Source organism: Oryza glaberrima, chromosome 9 (genome assembly GCF_000147395.1).
Source record: "Oryza glaberrima chromosome 9, OglaRS2, whole genome shotgun sequence".
NCBI lineage: Eukaryota > Viridiplantae > Streptophyta > Magnoliopsida > Poales > Poaceae > Oryza > Oryza glaberrima.
In genome coordinates, this window is record NC_068334.1 from 21,118,827 (window position 1) to 21,134,639 (window position 15,813).

Here is a 15,813-nt window from a genome sequence, read left to right on the forward strand (position 1 = left end):
TCTGCTACCCTATGGGGCTTAAAAGAAAGAAGAACAAAGATCAATAGGCAAGGTAATACTTGACTGGTCCAAACTGAGGATGTGCTGAGTGGAACACGTGCTTCGATCGGAAGCATTGTCGTCGAAAAACCGCGTCCGTGGTATACGAAGCGTGTGTATGTATTATGCACGATCGATCTATTTATACGGAGATCACTCAGCCGGGCCAGTTAATTAATAAGTAAGCAAATAAAACAGCAAGCCGGGAGCTAGCTAGCTAGCTAGGATGTCAGAAATGGCTACCAGCCCCAGTGCCCTGAACATGCAGGCGGTTGCCTTAGGCGCCGCCGTGTTTCTCCTCTCCTGCCTTGCGTCGGCTCAGCAGCCGCCGGCGCCGGGCTGCCTCGACAAGTGCGGGGACATCAACATCACCTATCCCTTCGGCGTCGGCGGCGCCCATTGCTTCCGCGATAAAAGCTTCCAGCTCGAGTGCAACGTCAACAAGTCCCATCCACGCCTCATGATGCTTGCCTATAATCAGCAGCTGCTCAGCCTGTCCCCCGACGGCGAGGCGCTCGCCGCCCTCAACGTCGACCGTCAGTACCACAACTGCAACTTGAGCCAGGGCACCATCAGCGCCAGCAGCGAGCCGAACACCATGACGTTTGGGACCCTATCCAGCAGTACTGCCTACCGCTTCCCTGTGTCCACGTACCGCTTCAACACCGACAGCTACGTCGTGCCCGTCGCGCTGGACTGGGCCATCCGGGACGTCCACAACTGCATCGCCGCCAAGCTCAACGAAACCAACTACGCGTGCCGGAGCGCCAACAGCGATTGCGTCGACACCACCGACGGCGCCGGGTACCGGTGCAGATGCTCCAAGGGCTACGAGGGCAACCCCTACCTCCATGCCGGATGCAAAGGTATAGGTCATCACCTCGCAAAATCAGTTACTTCCTCCGTTTCATAACGTAAGTCATTTTAGTATTTTCTACATTTATATTGATGTTAATATATATATATATATATATATATATATAGATTTATCAATATGAATATAAGAAATACTAAAATAACTTACACCGTGAAACGGAGGAAGTACTATTTTGTTATGAGTTCAAGCTAATATCTATCATATCGATTTGTTGCATGGGGGATTCGCGCGCAAAGACATCGACGAGTGCCAGAGGAAAAAAGACTACCCGTGCTTCGGCAACTGCACCAACACGCTGGGATCGTACCAGTGCAGCTGCCCGCCTGGTACTCGTGGCAACCCGACCATTGAAAGTGGCTGCGTCAAAACTAATCAAGGTAACTAAATTAATCAGCTACAGTATCATTTTCTGATTTATTCTGAGACTGCATAATGCTAAAATAATCTACTACTTGAGAAAGTTGAGTGTCCCAGTTATATATGCAAGGGGACTCTGACTGTGCAATGTAACCACCTTTCTTTTTACTGCAACCTACTATACTTCATTTTTTTTTCAAACAAGAAAGTACCATGTACATCAATATAAGAAGAAAAAAAAATTCAACTTGATAGTAGGGATAGTGGGATATTTCAACTTGATTCTTCAACCTACTATACATCATAAACAAAAGCAGACTATATCGTGTGCTCATTATTCCATCTTTCCTTGACGTTTGCTTTTCTCATTAATCAACTGTTCCCCAAGAATTGGCCCTAACTTCTCTCAATTACAAAACAAAGCAAGCTCTCTCAAGGAGAAAACCTTTTTTTTCTTAATTTCTTTTATATTGTGCTCCTAGGATTAACCACGGGATCAATTATTGGTATCGGAGTTGGCAGTGGCGCTGGGCTATTGGTCATGGCACTCGGTGCAGCCTTTTTAACACGTAACATTAAGAATCGGAGAGCAAGAATACTGAGACAGAAATTCTTCAAACAGAACCGTGGCCATTTGTTGGAACAATTGGTATCTCAAAATACTGATATTGCTGAAAGAATGATCATCCCCGTGGCAGAACTGGAGAAGGCAACAAACAATTTTGATGAATCACGGGAGCTTGGAGGAGGGGGCATGGCACCGTGTATAAAGGGATTTTATCGGATCTTCATGTTGTTGCGATAAAAAAATCGAAAGTTGTAGTCCAAAGGGAGATTGATGAATTCATAAACGAGGTAGCCATTCTCTCACAAATCAACCATCGTAATGTGGTCAAACTTTTTGGATGTTGCCTTGAGACAGAAGTGCCATTGTTGGTCTATGAATTCATATCAAATGGTACCCTTTACGACCATCTTCATGTTAAAGGGCCAACATCATTGCCATGGGAATATAGGCTCAGAATTGCAACCAAAACCACTAAAGCACTTGCCTACCTTCACTCGGCAGTGTCATTCCCTATAATCCACAGAGATATCAAGTCCCATAACATCTTATTAGATGGCTCGCTAACAACAAAAGTGTCAGACTTCGGAGCTTCAAGGTGCATTCCTGCTGAACAAAATGGGGTCACAACCGCTATTCAAGGAACACTAGGATACCTAGACCCCATGTACTACTACACAGGACGTCTCACAGAGAAAAGTGATGTTTTTAGCTTCGGTGTTGTTCTAATAGAGCTACTTGCCAGAAAGAAACCATATTCATACAGATCGCCTCAAGATGATAGTCTTGTTGGACATTTCACTGCCCTACTCACACATGGCAACTTGGGTGATATACTTGATCCTCAGGTGAAGGAAGAGGGAGGCAAAGAGGTGAATGAAGTAGCCGTGTTAGCCGTGGCATGTGTAAAGTTGAAAGCAGATGAACGACCGACTATGAGGCAGGTGGAGATGACACTTGAAACTGTTCGATCATCGTCGCTGCGGCAAGAACTGGTACCTAGTGTGGCCGCAGAAGAATCCAAGGAGAAACATGTCTCATGGAGCTATCCGGTAAGTGAGGGCACAAGCATAGAGTCGAGTAGGCAATATAGCAATGATGAAGAATATTTGTTGTCATCGAGGTACCCACGATAGTGGATTTTTATCCCTTTTTTTATTGTGGAAGTTTGGATCAATAGTAAACGGTGCTCCGATGTACAATGTCTAGATGGCCTTTATGATATCCATGCATTTCATTGCTATATGTACAACAATATTTTTTTCGTTGTCATTTATCTGAACGTGTGCTTTTTCGTATGGTTTGTTCAATGTAATATATGTTTGTCGACAAATTTTCTCATTTAAATTTGTTGAATATTTATTCGTTTGATTTGCACGACGTTTTGCTCCATCTTAGTTGTTTCTTCTCTATGTTGTCTTGACTGACTAATTTTACTCTTAGGATGGCAATTTTACCCATAGGTATGGGTATCCGCAGATACCCGACCCGATGGGCACGGGCGTGGGTGTGATTTTTTACCCGTGGGCATGCTCGCCCGATGTAACGTCCCGACATTCGTTAGCTGTAAACGCAAGCCAACTTATATCGGTGTGTTATGTATTACATGTGATATAGTAGTAGTCTCAGGATACACTACCTGGTACACAGGATAAATGTGAAATCAAAGTAAGCTTCTTTATTACATCATTGGGTACTAGTCATGTTAACAGCGAAATTTGGTAAGATAGACTCGGATTTGGAGTTGGATATCGAAGCAGAATTAAAGGAGATTGAATCTTGCCAAAACAGATTGTGCATCGCCTGGCCAGCGTATCGGCTGGAAATATAGTCGGATTATAACCGAGCCGATATGGCAAATAGCTGATACGGCTTGACTTGGGCTCGACATGGGCCTAGATTGGAATAATTGATGTTGCCGGTTAGAGATTGAGCTTATTTAAGGCAATTGTATCTATTAATTAGGATATTTAATGTTGGTTTTAATTAGAGATTTGGTATGAGTCCGCCATGTGGACTTGCTTGTTTTTATATTTAGGAAAGTTTGAGTCGTGTTCATAATGGACTAAGTTTTGTACTCAGGGTATAAATATAAACCCCGGATTATTGTAATAAAGGACGACAATCCAATCAATACAACTTGCAGCGCATCGCCACCCTTTTATTTTTTACTTTTTGATGAGTTCTTACTTCAAGTTAGGGCATCGGCTGCGATCTCTCGATAAGAGGTAACTTATCTCGATGGCTTGCACTATCGGGGCTATTATATCGTTTTAGATGTTTTAGTCATTTTATCGTAGCCATTGTTATCATATATCCTAGTTAATCTAGTCTTATTATCTCGATTTAGTCATATCGGGTGATTCTCGCTTTAGAGTTTATGCTAGTATCGGCTAAATCGCCTTACTAGATTAAATTAGCTAAGATATCTATCATCCCGAAAATTGATTAATTACTTGATCGTTTAGACTTTAGGTTTCTTTATATACTTTGTAATGCATCATCCCTAGTCTTCTCTAGAACCTAAAAACTAACCTGGAATTAATCATAATTAATTAGACTGATTCAAATTGAACTGATAATTAATACTCTCTTCGGGTTGATAATACTTGTCATTTTGAACAATGGCACGGTCTTCAAAAATTAACTTTGATAACTATTTTCTATTATAATATATATAGAAATGTCAACAAATATATGATTTTTTTGAAGTACTTTTTAAGACTAATCTACATATATAATTTTTATATTTTTAAGACAAATATTTTAGAAATTATTTATAGTCAAAGATTTTAAAGTTTGACTTTACCCTCGTCAAAATGACTAATATTATCTGGCCAAGAGGGAGTACTCCGCAGGGACAAAATCCAATTCTGAAGAGCAAATGTTAATTAGCGGCAAGGCAATTGACTGGCCCAAACTGAGCATGTGCTAAGTGGAACACCTGCTCGTCTTCCTGTATTTTTTCTGACAACCAACCGCATCCTTCGTTCATACTCAATCTGGAGCTAATTAAGTCAAATAATCGCGTGCATGGTGGCAAGATGAATCATCACACGATCTATTTATACGGAAATTCAACCAGCCGGCATTCAAGCAAGCAAGCCGAACAACGTAAGAGGTGAGAGCTAGGATGTCAGAAATGGCGGTCGCCTTAGCTATATTGCTCGTCGGCCTTGCGCCGGCGACACCATCGTCGTCGGCTCAGCAGCTGCCGGGATGCCCCGCAACGTGCGGGAACATCAGCATCCCCTACCCCTTCGGCATCGGCGCCGGCTGCGCGCGCGACGAGGGCTTCCAGCTCGAGTGCAACCACACCTCCTCCCCTCCCCGCCTCATCGTGTCCAACTCTACCGGCCGCCGGCCCCGGCAACAGCTGCTCAGCCTGTCCCTCGCCGACGGCGAGGCCCGCACCTTCCTCACCGCGAAACGGCGGTGCTACAACAGCAGCACGGGGGACATGGTGAGCGAGAACGATCAGAACACCACCGAGATGTCCCTCTCCGGCACGCCCTACCGCTTCTCCAGGTCGAGGAACCGCCTCGTCGCGCTCGGCTGCCCCAACCTCGCCTACCTGGTCGACGGCAGGGGCTCCTACATCAGCAGCTGCACGTCCATCTGCCGGACGCCGGAGTCGGTCGCCGCCGGCTCGACGGTGGGGTTCACCGGCGAGGGGTGCTGCCAGAGCAGCATACCCTACAGCGTCGACGTCTACAAGCCCGACATCATCGGCTTCAAGCAAGGCCAAGCTGGGGACTCCGTTCTGCTGAACAGCACGGCGGCTTCTTCCATCTTGCAGAGCAGCACGGTTTGCCGGTACATGTACCTGGCGGAGGACAGGTGGATCGATGCCGCGTACCGCGACGGCGCCGTCGACTTCAACCGCACCGACGACTTCGCCGTGCACGTCGTGCTCGACTGGGCCGTCCGGAACGCCGGCAACTGCAGCGCCGCCAGGCGCAACCTCGCCGCGGCCAACTACGCGTGCCGGAGCGCCGACAGCGTGTGCGTCGACACCGGTGACGGCGACGGGTACCGGTGCAACTGCTCCAAGGGCTACGAGGGCAACCCCTACCTCGATGGCGGGTGCAAAGGTGAACAAATTAATTAACACACCTCCCAAAATTTTGTTTCAAAAATCTATTGCTTTCTCGTGAATTCAAGCTAATTTCATTCGATTTGGGCTATCCGCGAAGACATCAACGAGTGCGAGCGGGCAAAGGAGTACCCGTGCTTCGGCGTGTGCACGAACACGCTGGGATCGTACCACTGCAGCTGCCCGCCGGGTACTAGTGGCAACGCGACCATTCAAACTGGCTGCGTTAAAACTAATCAAGGTAGTAACTAAATTAATCTGCTTATATTTTTCGAATTTATCTATAGATTGAAGAATGCTGAACTAATATACTTGAGAGTCCCAGCTATATATGCATGGGGGCTCTGTGTAATACAGTCATCATTTTCGGCACCTACTACTTCATAGACAATTCTTTCCTTGACGTTGCTTTTATCATTAATCATGATCTGTTCCGCAATAATTGTCTCTTATTAACTGTTCTCAATTACAAACAATGCAAACTTTCTGATGGAGAAACTTGTTTTTCCCTCTTACATTGTGCTCCTAGCATTAACCACGGGATCAATTATTGGCATTGGAGTTGGCAGTGGCGCCGGGATTTTGGTCATGGCTCTCGGTACAACCTTTTTAACACGTAGGATTAAGGATCGGAGAGCAAGAATGCTGAGACAGAAGTTCTTCAAACAGAACCGTGGCCATTTGTTGGAACAGTTGGTATCTCAAAAGGCTGATATTGCTGAAAGGATGATCATCCCCTTGGCAGAACTGGCGAAGGCCACAAACAATTTTGATGAATCGCGTAAGCTTGGAGGAGGAGGGCATGGCACTGTGTACAAAGGGATTTTATCGGATCTTCATGTTGTTGCGATCAAGAAATCAAAGGTAGCAGTCCAAAGGGAGATTGATGAGTTTATTAATGAGGTAGCCATTCTCTCACAAATCAACCATCGTAATGTGGTCAAACTTTTTGGATGTTGCCTCGAGACAGAAGTGCCATTGTTGGTCTATGAATTCATATCAAATGGTACCCTTTATGACCATCTTCATGTTGAAGGACCAGCATCATTGCCATGGGAATTTAGGCTTAGAATTGCAACTGAAACCGCTAGAGCACTTGCCTACCTTCACTCGGCAGTGTCATTCCCTATAATCCACAGGGATATCAAGTCCCATAACATCTTATTAGATGGCTCGCTAACAACAAAAGTGTCAGACTTTGGAGCTTCAAGGTGCATTCCTGCTGAACAAAATGGGGTCACAACCGCAATTCAAGGAACACTAGGATACCTAGACCCCATGTACTACTACACAGGACGTCTCACAGAGAAAAGTGATGTTTTTAGTTTTGGCATTGTTCTAATAGAGCTACTTACCAGGAAGAAACCATACTCATATAGATCGCCTGACGATGATAGTCTTGTTGCACATTTCACTGCCCTACTCACACATGGCAACTTGGGTGACATACTTGATCCTCAGGTGAATGAAGAGGGAGGCAAAGAGGTTAAAGAAGTAGCCATGCTAGCTGTGGCATGTGTCAAGTTGAAAGCAGATGAACGACCTACAATGAGGCAGGTGGAGATGACACTTGAAACTGTTCAATCGTTGTCACTACAACAAGAAGCAGTACCTAGTGTGGCCGCAGAGGAATCCAAGGAGAAACATGTCTCATGGAGCTATCCGGTATGTGAGGGCATAAGCATAGAGTCGAGTAGACAATATAGCTATGAGGAAGAGAATTTGTTGTCATCGAGGTACCCTCGATAGTGGATTTTTACCTTTTTGTTTTGTGCGAGTTTGGATCAATAGTAAACGTTGCTCCGATGTACAAGGTGCCAATGGCTTTTATGATATCCATGCATTTCATTGCTATCTGTACAACAATATTTTTTTTGTTGTTGTTTATCTAAACATGTATTTTTCTATATGGTTTATTCAATGTAATATATGTTTGTCATCAAATTTTCTTGTTTAAGTTAGTTGAATATTTATTTGTTTGATTTGCACAAGATTTGTGCCCATATTAGTTGTTTCTTCTCCACGTTGTTTTCTACTGAGTAATTTTACTCCCTGTCTTGTTGTACTTACCCAAAATCACTCTATTGCTCGCCTATCACCAAAACAATAATTAGTTGTAAACGCGAGCACATATACCAAGTCTACAACATAGATTCAGGTGGGCAAGTTCCAACACAAGAAACCTAACTAGTTGAGCTACTCTCACTTCGCTTTTCAAGTATATTTGAGTTAAAGTTACAACCTATATATGAATACTTTTAAAGTATTACTGACTATAACTTTGTCCTTCTAGTTTTTTTTATATAATTGAAGGTATGATTTTGGGCATTTTTACGGTGCACGGAAGTTACAGCCTATTCAGGATTATAGCTTTTTACCGTTACATAATGTAATTTTTGTTGTTCTGGTAAACCTTTTGTTGTAATTGATTGTTAAAAAAATCAATGTGTGATTTGACGCTGACTATTATATATAGATAGTCCATCACGTTTTGTATTATTGGGTGCGAATCAAGTCCATTCGTTTGCTAATCGAAAATTTTGTTTGAATTGGGTGAAAAATAGGTAGTTCTTCCAATCCAATGTAAGGGCCTGTTTAGATCCATTTAAAATGGCAAATGGTAAAAGTTTTGGTGGCAAAAGATTTGGCATTGCAAAAGTACTGGTTGGTGTTTAGATGTATCTTAAAGTTTTGCCATTAAAGAGAGAGAAAGAGAGAGAGAGGGTGTGGTTCCGGAGCACTTTTTGGCAAAATTTGCTACCATGGACTAGCAAATGCTAAATGACAAATTACCAACTTTTACTATATTGTTTAGATCTAAAATAATAAAAAGTGCACTAAAAGGGTATTGCACTTTATGTTCAACAGTTGATTGGGCCTCCTTTTCGTGTAACATATGGGCCTCCTATAGGCGTTGGAACGGTCCGCGCAAATGGCACCGTGGGAACCCGCACATATGCCATACGTGGTCGGTCAACTCGGGTGCACGCGCGTGTTCATTCGCTTCGCAGTGGTCATTGGTCAAGCAAGCAACATCACGTTGCCGGAGCGGCCAACTTGGAGAAGCGATCAAGGTTACTGTTAGGATATATAGCAATAACAATTGCCCAATTTACGGTGGTGTAATGAATGCTTGTGTTGACGCGCGCTGTGATATCTGAATTAGGTGTAGTAGTAGTAGTAGTAGAAGAAGAGAGATTAATTAAGTGGCAGGCTGCCAGCGATGGTGATGTTGTTTCCATCGCCGGCGACGGCGGCGCTGCTGGTGCTGGTGGTGGTGCTGCTGCAGCTGCAGCTTTGGTCGGCGGAAGCGCAGGTGGCGGTGGGCTCAGGGCCGCCGGCGGGGTGCCCGTCCCCGGACAGGTGCGGCAACGTGAGCGTGCCGTTCCCGTTCGGCATCCGCGCCGGCTGCTCCCTCGCGGGATTCGATCTCACCTGCGACACCACGACCAATCCCCCGCGGCTGATGATCGGCAACGGCACCCTGCAGGTCGTCAGCATCTCGCTGGCCGACGCCACGGTGCGCGCCCTGGACCTCGCCGGCGCCGTGAACATCACGTACGACGGGAACGTCAGCGGCAATGGCACGTGGAGGAGCCTCGGCGCCACGGTGGGCGGGCCGTTCGTCGTGGCCGACCTGCGCAACCAGCTCGTCGTCACGGGGTGCAACATCCAGGTAACCCTCATGGGGGACAGAGCCAACGGCATCACCGGCTGCTCCTCCTTCTGCTCCATCAACGACAGGTGGACGAGCTTCGTGGCGAACGTGTCCGGGAACGCGTCGTGCTCCGGCATCGGCTGCTGCAAAACGCCCATCCCCATCGGCCGCACCTCCTACTTGGTGGACTACAAGACCCTGGAATCGAGCCACGAGCACGACAACAAACTGCCCAACGTGGTGCGCGTCGCCGAGCAGGGCTGGTTCGACGGCGCCGTCGCTGCCGATCTGCTCGACAACTCCAAGAGGGACAAGTCGCCCCTGACACCGGTTCCGGTGGTGCTGGACTGGGTGGTGGCGTTCACCTTGGAGACCGCACTGTTTTCGGCACAGACCGGACAGTTCGCCGACGACGGCAACTGGTCCTGCCCCACGGCCGGCTCGGGCAGGAAGACCGCGTGCCTAAGCACCTTCAGCGTCTGCCGCAACATCACCGGTAACTACCGCCTCGGCTATGTGTGCCAGTGCGACAAGGGGTACGACGGGAACCCGTACGTCACCGACGGATGCCAAGACATCGACGAGTGCGAGCAGGCAGAGGAGCACGGCTGCTTCGGCGAGTGCACCAACACGCGGGGAGCCTTCTTGTGCAGGTGCCCGCGCGGTGCCCGTGGTAACGCCACCATTCCAAATGGCTGCACCAAATCCAATCTAGGTAACTAAATTAATCTGCTCGCCATTTTCTAATTTATTCAGAGATTATTGTATACTTAGCTTTAGCTATAGAAGTGACTAGTGACTGTTCTCTCTTCCAAACAAAGATGCAAACTATGTTCTTCTAATCTACTCCATCCGTCCTATAAAAAACCAACCTAGTTATTATCGGATGTGACATATCCTAGTACTATGAATCTGGACATACATACATCTGTCCAGATTTATCGTACTAGGATACGTCACATCCGGTACTAGATTCGTTTTTTTTTTATGGGACAGAGAAAATACATGTTAAATGACATTAACTCTGATGAGAGAACTTCCTTTTCCTATTGTGCTCTTAGGTTTAACTATTGGAGTTGGAATTGGTAGTGGTGCCGCCCTTTTTATCCTGGCACTTGGTGCTGTCTTTTTAACACGTAAGATTAAACAACGGAGAGCAAGAACACTGAGACAGAAGTTCTTCAAACAAAACCGTGGCCATTTGTTGCAACAATTGGTATCTCAAAAGGCGGACATTGCTGAAAGAATGATCATCCCCTTGGCAGAACTAGAAAAGGCCACAAACAACTTTGACGAATCGCGTGAGCTTGGAGGAGGAGGACATGGCACCGTATATAAAGGTATTCTCTCAGACCTTCATGTCGTCGCAATCAAGAAATCAAATGTGACAGTCCAAAGGGAGATTGATGAGTTCATAAACGAGGTAGCCATTCTATCACAAATCAACCACCGCAATGTGGTGAAACTTTTTGGATGTTGTCTTGAGACTGAAGTGCCATTGTTGGTTTATGAATTCATATCAAATGGTACCCTTTATCATCATCTTCACGTTGAGGGACCAACATCATTGCCATGGGAAGATAGGCTCAGAATTGCTACTGAAACAGCTAGATCCCTCGCTTATCTTCACTCTGCTGTGTCATTCCCTATAATCCACAGGGATATCAAGTCCCATAATATCCTATTGGATGGCTCACTAACGACAAAAGTCTCAGACTTTGGAGCTTCAAGGTGCATCCCAGCTGAACAAAATGGGGTTACAACTGCTATTCAAGGAACACTAGGATACCTAGACCCCATGTATTACTACACAGGATGTCTCACAGAGAAGAGTGATATTTATAGCTTCGGCGTTGTTTTAATGGAGTTGCTTACTAGGAAAAAACCACACTCATATAGATCGGCTGAGGATGAGAGCTTTGTTTCACATTTCACTACCCTACATGCACAGGGCAACTTGGCTGACATACTTGATGCGCAGGTTATGGAGGAGCGAAAAAAGGAAGTTAATGAAGTAGCCGTATTAGCTGTGGCATGTGTCAAGTTAAAAGCAGAAGAGCGACCGACTATGAGACAGGTGGAAATGACACTCGAGAGCATTCGATCATCATCACTGCAGCAAGAAGTATTGCATAGTGTTAGCACAAAAAACTCTAAGGAGCTTCATGTCTCATGGAGCCATGCAATAAGCGAGGGTACAAGCTTAGATTCAACTAGGCAATATAGTCTCGAAGAAGAGAACTTGTTATCATCAAGGTATCCCCAATAGCGGTTTTTTCATTTTTCTTGCGTGAGTTTGGATCGATATAGAAAGCTCAAGTTGTCCCTGATGTACAAGGTCTCCATGGCTTTTTTTTTTCTTTCCATGCATGATATGCATGTAGTATTTCATAGCTAAATGTAACATCTTATTTTATCGTTCTTCATCTGAATGTGTATTTTTCTGTTTGATTTCATCCAAGTAAATATCAAGATACTCTTTCCATTGTACTAACTATGGTTTCAGGTTACCAAACGGCAGCTGCTTCATTTGTTTATGTTCGCAACTATTCTTTTATGCACGTAAAACAAAACGACTCATTACCACATAATTAATTAAATATTAGTCTTTTTTAAAAAAATATAGATTAATATGATTGTTTAAAATAACTTTCGTATATTTTTTTTAAAAAAAAGATGTATCGTTTAATAGTTTAAAAAACGTTCACCTGAAAAACGAGGCTAGTTGGTAAAGACGGGAAAATAACACAAGCTAATATCTTTCACCAAGTTGTCGACAGTTCAGCGATGATGGTTCCAGCGGCAACTTGTGCGGCAGCGAGCCGGCGATGATCGGCACAAACGTTCAACCATCCAGTCCAGTCCACACCTACCTGATCGATCGGTCAACGCGGATACAACAACGCAGCATATATGAATGTGCGTCTTCGGATTGGTGAAGCAAAGCGCCCCCACGTCGTCAGATCAGAGCCGCCAGTTTAGACTAATCCTTTTAGCCAAATTGTCCGTACCTCACTGTAGTCTGCTACTTATCGACGGACGCCCTGACTGCCCATTTTAGGAATAGAAACACAGACTATGTTCCAGCGATGATGACCATCATTCAACCGCAGGCGATGGCGATGTCGCTGGCGCTGCTGCTGCTGCTGCTGCAGCTGTGGTCGGTGGAAGCGCAGGTCGCAGCGCCGCCGCCGGCGAGCTGCCCGGACAGGTGCGGCGACGTGAGCGTGCCGTACCCGTTCGGCATCCGCGACGGCTGCCACCTCCCGGGCTTCCGCCTCACCTGCGACGCCACCCGCGCCCCGCCGCGCCTGATGCTCGGCAACGGCACCCTCCAGGTCATCGACATCTCGCTGGCCAACTCCACCGTGCGCGCCCTTGACCTCGCCGGCGCCGTCAACTTCACCTACGACGTGTCCAAAGTCGCTCCCAGCGGCAGCGGCACGTGGGCCAGCCTCGGCACCGTCGCCGGCGCCGGGCCGTACGTCGTCTCCGAGCAGCGCAATCGGCTCGTCGTCACGGGCTGCAACGTCCAGGCCACGCTCGCCGGGGAGAACACCAACATCATCGGCGGCTGCTCCTCCTTCTGCCCGGTCAGCGAGATGTTCACCAGCGTGGCGGCGACCACCCCCGTCGTCCCCGGCGCCAGCGGCGACAACGCCACCGATGGCGGCTTCACCTGCTCCGGCACCGGCTGCTGCGAGACGCCCATCGCCATCGGCCGCCCCTCCTACCTCGTGCAGTTCCTCAGCCTGGACCAGAACCAGGAGCTCACCGGCAAGCTCCCCATCGCTGTGCGCATCGCCGAGCGTGGGTGGTTCGAGGGCGTCGCCGGCGAGCTGCTCAACAGCAGCTCCGACTCCGCCGCCGCTCTCCGGACGCCGGTCCCGGTGGTGCTGGAGTGGGTGGTGTCGCCGACGCTGGAGGCGGTGCTGCAGGGCGTCACCGGGCAGTTCGCCGACGACCGCAACTGGTCGTGCCCCGCGGACGCGGCGAGGAGCGCGTGCCGGAGCAGCAACAGCTTCTGCAGCAACGTCACCGGCAACTACCGCCGCGGCTACGTGTGCAGGTGCCGGCGAGGCTACGGCGGGAACCCCTACGTCGCCGGCGGATGCCAAGACATCGACGAGTGCAAGCTCGCCGGGAGGTGCTACGGCGAGTGCACCAACACGCCGGGTGATTACGAGTGCCGGTGCCCGCGCGGCGCTCGTGGCGACCCGCGCATTCCAAACGGCTGCGTCAAAACTAATCTGGGTAAACTACTACACTTTTCTGCTTGACATAGTCCAATTTATGCACAGATTTTTCAAAGAATGGAAAAATAATCTAGGTAATAACTGAAATATCCTGCTTTACATTGTCAGTCAAATTTATGCAGAGAGCTGCAATGTAGTTCTGTTTTATACAGCAGTCTTTCTTTAACTGTTCTTCCAAGTACTTGCATCAACTACTCTGTTTCATAAACAAAAGCAGACTACTCTGTTTTCATAGACTGATCTTGCTTTTCTTATTAACCAAACGGCTGATAAATTGTTTTACTTGATAGTGCTAGCTCTGCAATGAAACTCTGTTTAGTACATCAGCCTTTCTTTAACAGTTCAGTCAAATACTAGCACCAACCAACTGCTCTGTTTCATAAACACAAGCATACTACTCTGTTTTTTCATAGACCAATCTTTCCATAACGTTGTTTTTCTTATTAACCAACTCCCATATTCTAGTTCATAGGTGAAATATCTACTAACTCTGATGGAGATTTTCGCCTTCTATTGTGTGCTATCAGGTTCAAGTGTTGGTATTGGAGTTGGCAGTGGAGCTGGGCTTTTGGTCATGGGACTGGGCGCTGCCTTTTTAAAACGTAAGGTTAAGAAACAAAGAGAAAGAATGCTGAGGCGGAAGTACTTCAAGCAGAACCGAGGTCATTTGTTGCAACAATTAGTATCTCAGAAGGCTGACATTGCCGAGAGGATGATCATCCCCTTGTTAGAACTAGAGAAGGCCACAAACAATTTTGATAAATCACGTGAGCTTGGAGGAGGAGGGCACGGCACCGTGTACAAAGGGATTTTATCGGATCTTCATGTTGTCGCGATCAAGAAATCTAAGGAGGCAGTTCAAAGAGAGATTGATGAGTTCATAAATGAGGTAGCCATTCTATCGCAAATCAACCATCGTAATGTGGTCAAACTTTTTGGATGTTGCCTTGAGACAGAAGTGCCATTGTTGGTTTACGAATTCATATCAAATGGTACACTTTACCACCATCTTCATGTTGAAGGACCAACGTCATTGCCATGGGAAGATAGGCTCAGAATTGCAACCGAAACCGCTAGAGCACTTGCCTACCTCCACTCAGCTGTGTCATTCCCAATAATCCACAGGGATATCAAATCCCAGAACATCCTATTAGATGGTTCACTAACAACAAAAGTGTCCGATTTTGGAGCTTCCAGGTGCATTCCAGCTGAACAAACTGGGGTAACAACCGCTGTTCAAGGAACACTAGGATATCTAGACCCCATGTACTACTACACAGGGCGTCTCACCGAGAAGAGTGATGTTTTCAGCTTCGGCGTCGTTCTAATAGAGTTGCTTACTAGGAAGAAACCATACTCCTATAGATCGTCTGATGATGAAAGTCTTGTAGCACATTTCACTGCCCGACTCACACAAGGCAACTTGGGTGACATACTTGATCCTCAGGTCAAGGAAGAGGGAGGCGAAGAAGTTAAAGAGGTAGCTGTGTTAGCTGTGGCATGTGTCAAGCTGAAAGCAGAGGAGCGGCCTACTATGAGGCAGGTGGAGATGACACTCGAAAGTGTTCGATCGTCAACACTGCAGCAAGAGCGTGTGGGTGCAAAGAAATCCAGGGAGAATCATGTCTCATGGAGCTACCCGGTAAGTGAGGGTACAAGCACACAATCAACTAGACAATATAGCCTCGAAGAAGAGTATTTGCTGTCATCAAGGTTTCCCAGATAATCGATTCGTTTTTCTGGAGTGAGTTTGGATCAATAGAAAGAGTTGTCACAATGTACAAGGCATATGATATGCATGATTTTCATACCTAAATGTGCAGTGTTTTACTGTTCTTCTTATGAATTTGTATCTTCCTACTAGATTCTTCCAAGTACATGTCAAATTACCCTCTGTATTCAACTGATATTGTGAAGTAAGTTCATATTAAATTCAGGTAGCTTTCTCATGTGTAGTTTAACTTT

General features: G+C 46.6%; 3 protein-coding genes and 1 pseudogene across 4 annotated transcripts; all 4 read left to right on the forward strand.

The window, feature by feature from the left end:
* The first annotated feature begins 265 nt into the window (after positions 1 to 265).
* Positions 266 to 3,026, forward strand: LOC127784353 (wall-associated receptor kinase 5-like; annotated as a pseudogene).
* Positions 3,027 to 4,971: 1,945 nt separating this feature from the next.
* On the forward strand, positions 4,972 to 7,683 carry LOC127784352 (wall-associated receptor kinase 2-like). The gene is made up of 3 exons (XM_052311583.1): positions 4,972 to 5,932; positions 6,035 to 6,175; positions 6,464 to 7,683. Exons 1-3 carry the CDS (start codon positions 4,972 to 4,974, stop codon positions 7,681 to 7,683), a joined length of 2,322 nt encoding a protein of 773 aa, XP_052167543.1.
* Positions 7,684 to 9,140: 1,457 nt separating this feature from the next.
* LOC127784350 (wall-associated receptor kinase 2-like) lies at positions 9,141 to 12,032 on the forward strand. Of its 2 annotated transcripts, XM_052311581.1 has the most exons (3): positions 9,141 to 10,307; positions 10,654 to 10,932; positions 11,574 to 11,696. In XM_052311581.1, the coding sequence occupies exons 1-3, from the start codon at positions 9,158 to 9,160 to the stop codon at positions 11,600 to 11,602; spliced, it is 1,458 nt and encodes a 485-aa protein (XP_052167541.1). In that variant the 5' UTR covers positions 9,141 to 9,157; the 3' UTR covers positions 11,603 to 11,696. The 2 variants fall into 2 exon arrangements, with proteins under 2 accessions (XP_052167541.1, XP_052167540.1); XM_052311580.1 differs by having other exon boundaries at positions 10,654 to 12,032.
* A 551-nt stretch (positions 12,033 to 12,583) lies between these two features.
* Positions 12,584 to 15,788, forward strand: LOC127784250 (wall-associated receptor kinase 2-like). Its single transcript, XM_052311445.1, has 2 exons — positions 12,584 to 13,846; positions 14,376 to 15,788. Exons 1-2 carry the CDS (start codon positions 12,682 to 12,684, stop codon positions 15,572 to 15,574), a joined length of 2,364 nt encoding a protein of 787 aa, XP_052167405.1. The 5' UTR covers positions 12,584 to 12,681; the 3' UTR covers positions 15,575 to 15,788.
* The last annotated feature ends 25 nt before the right edge of the window (positions 15,789 to 15,813 follow it).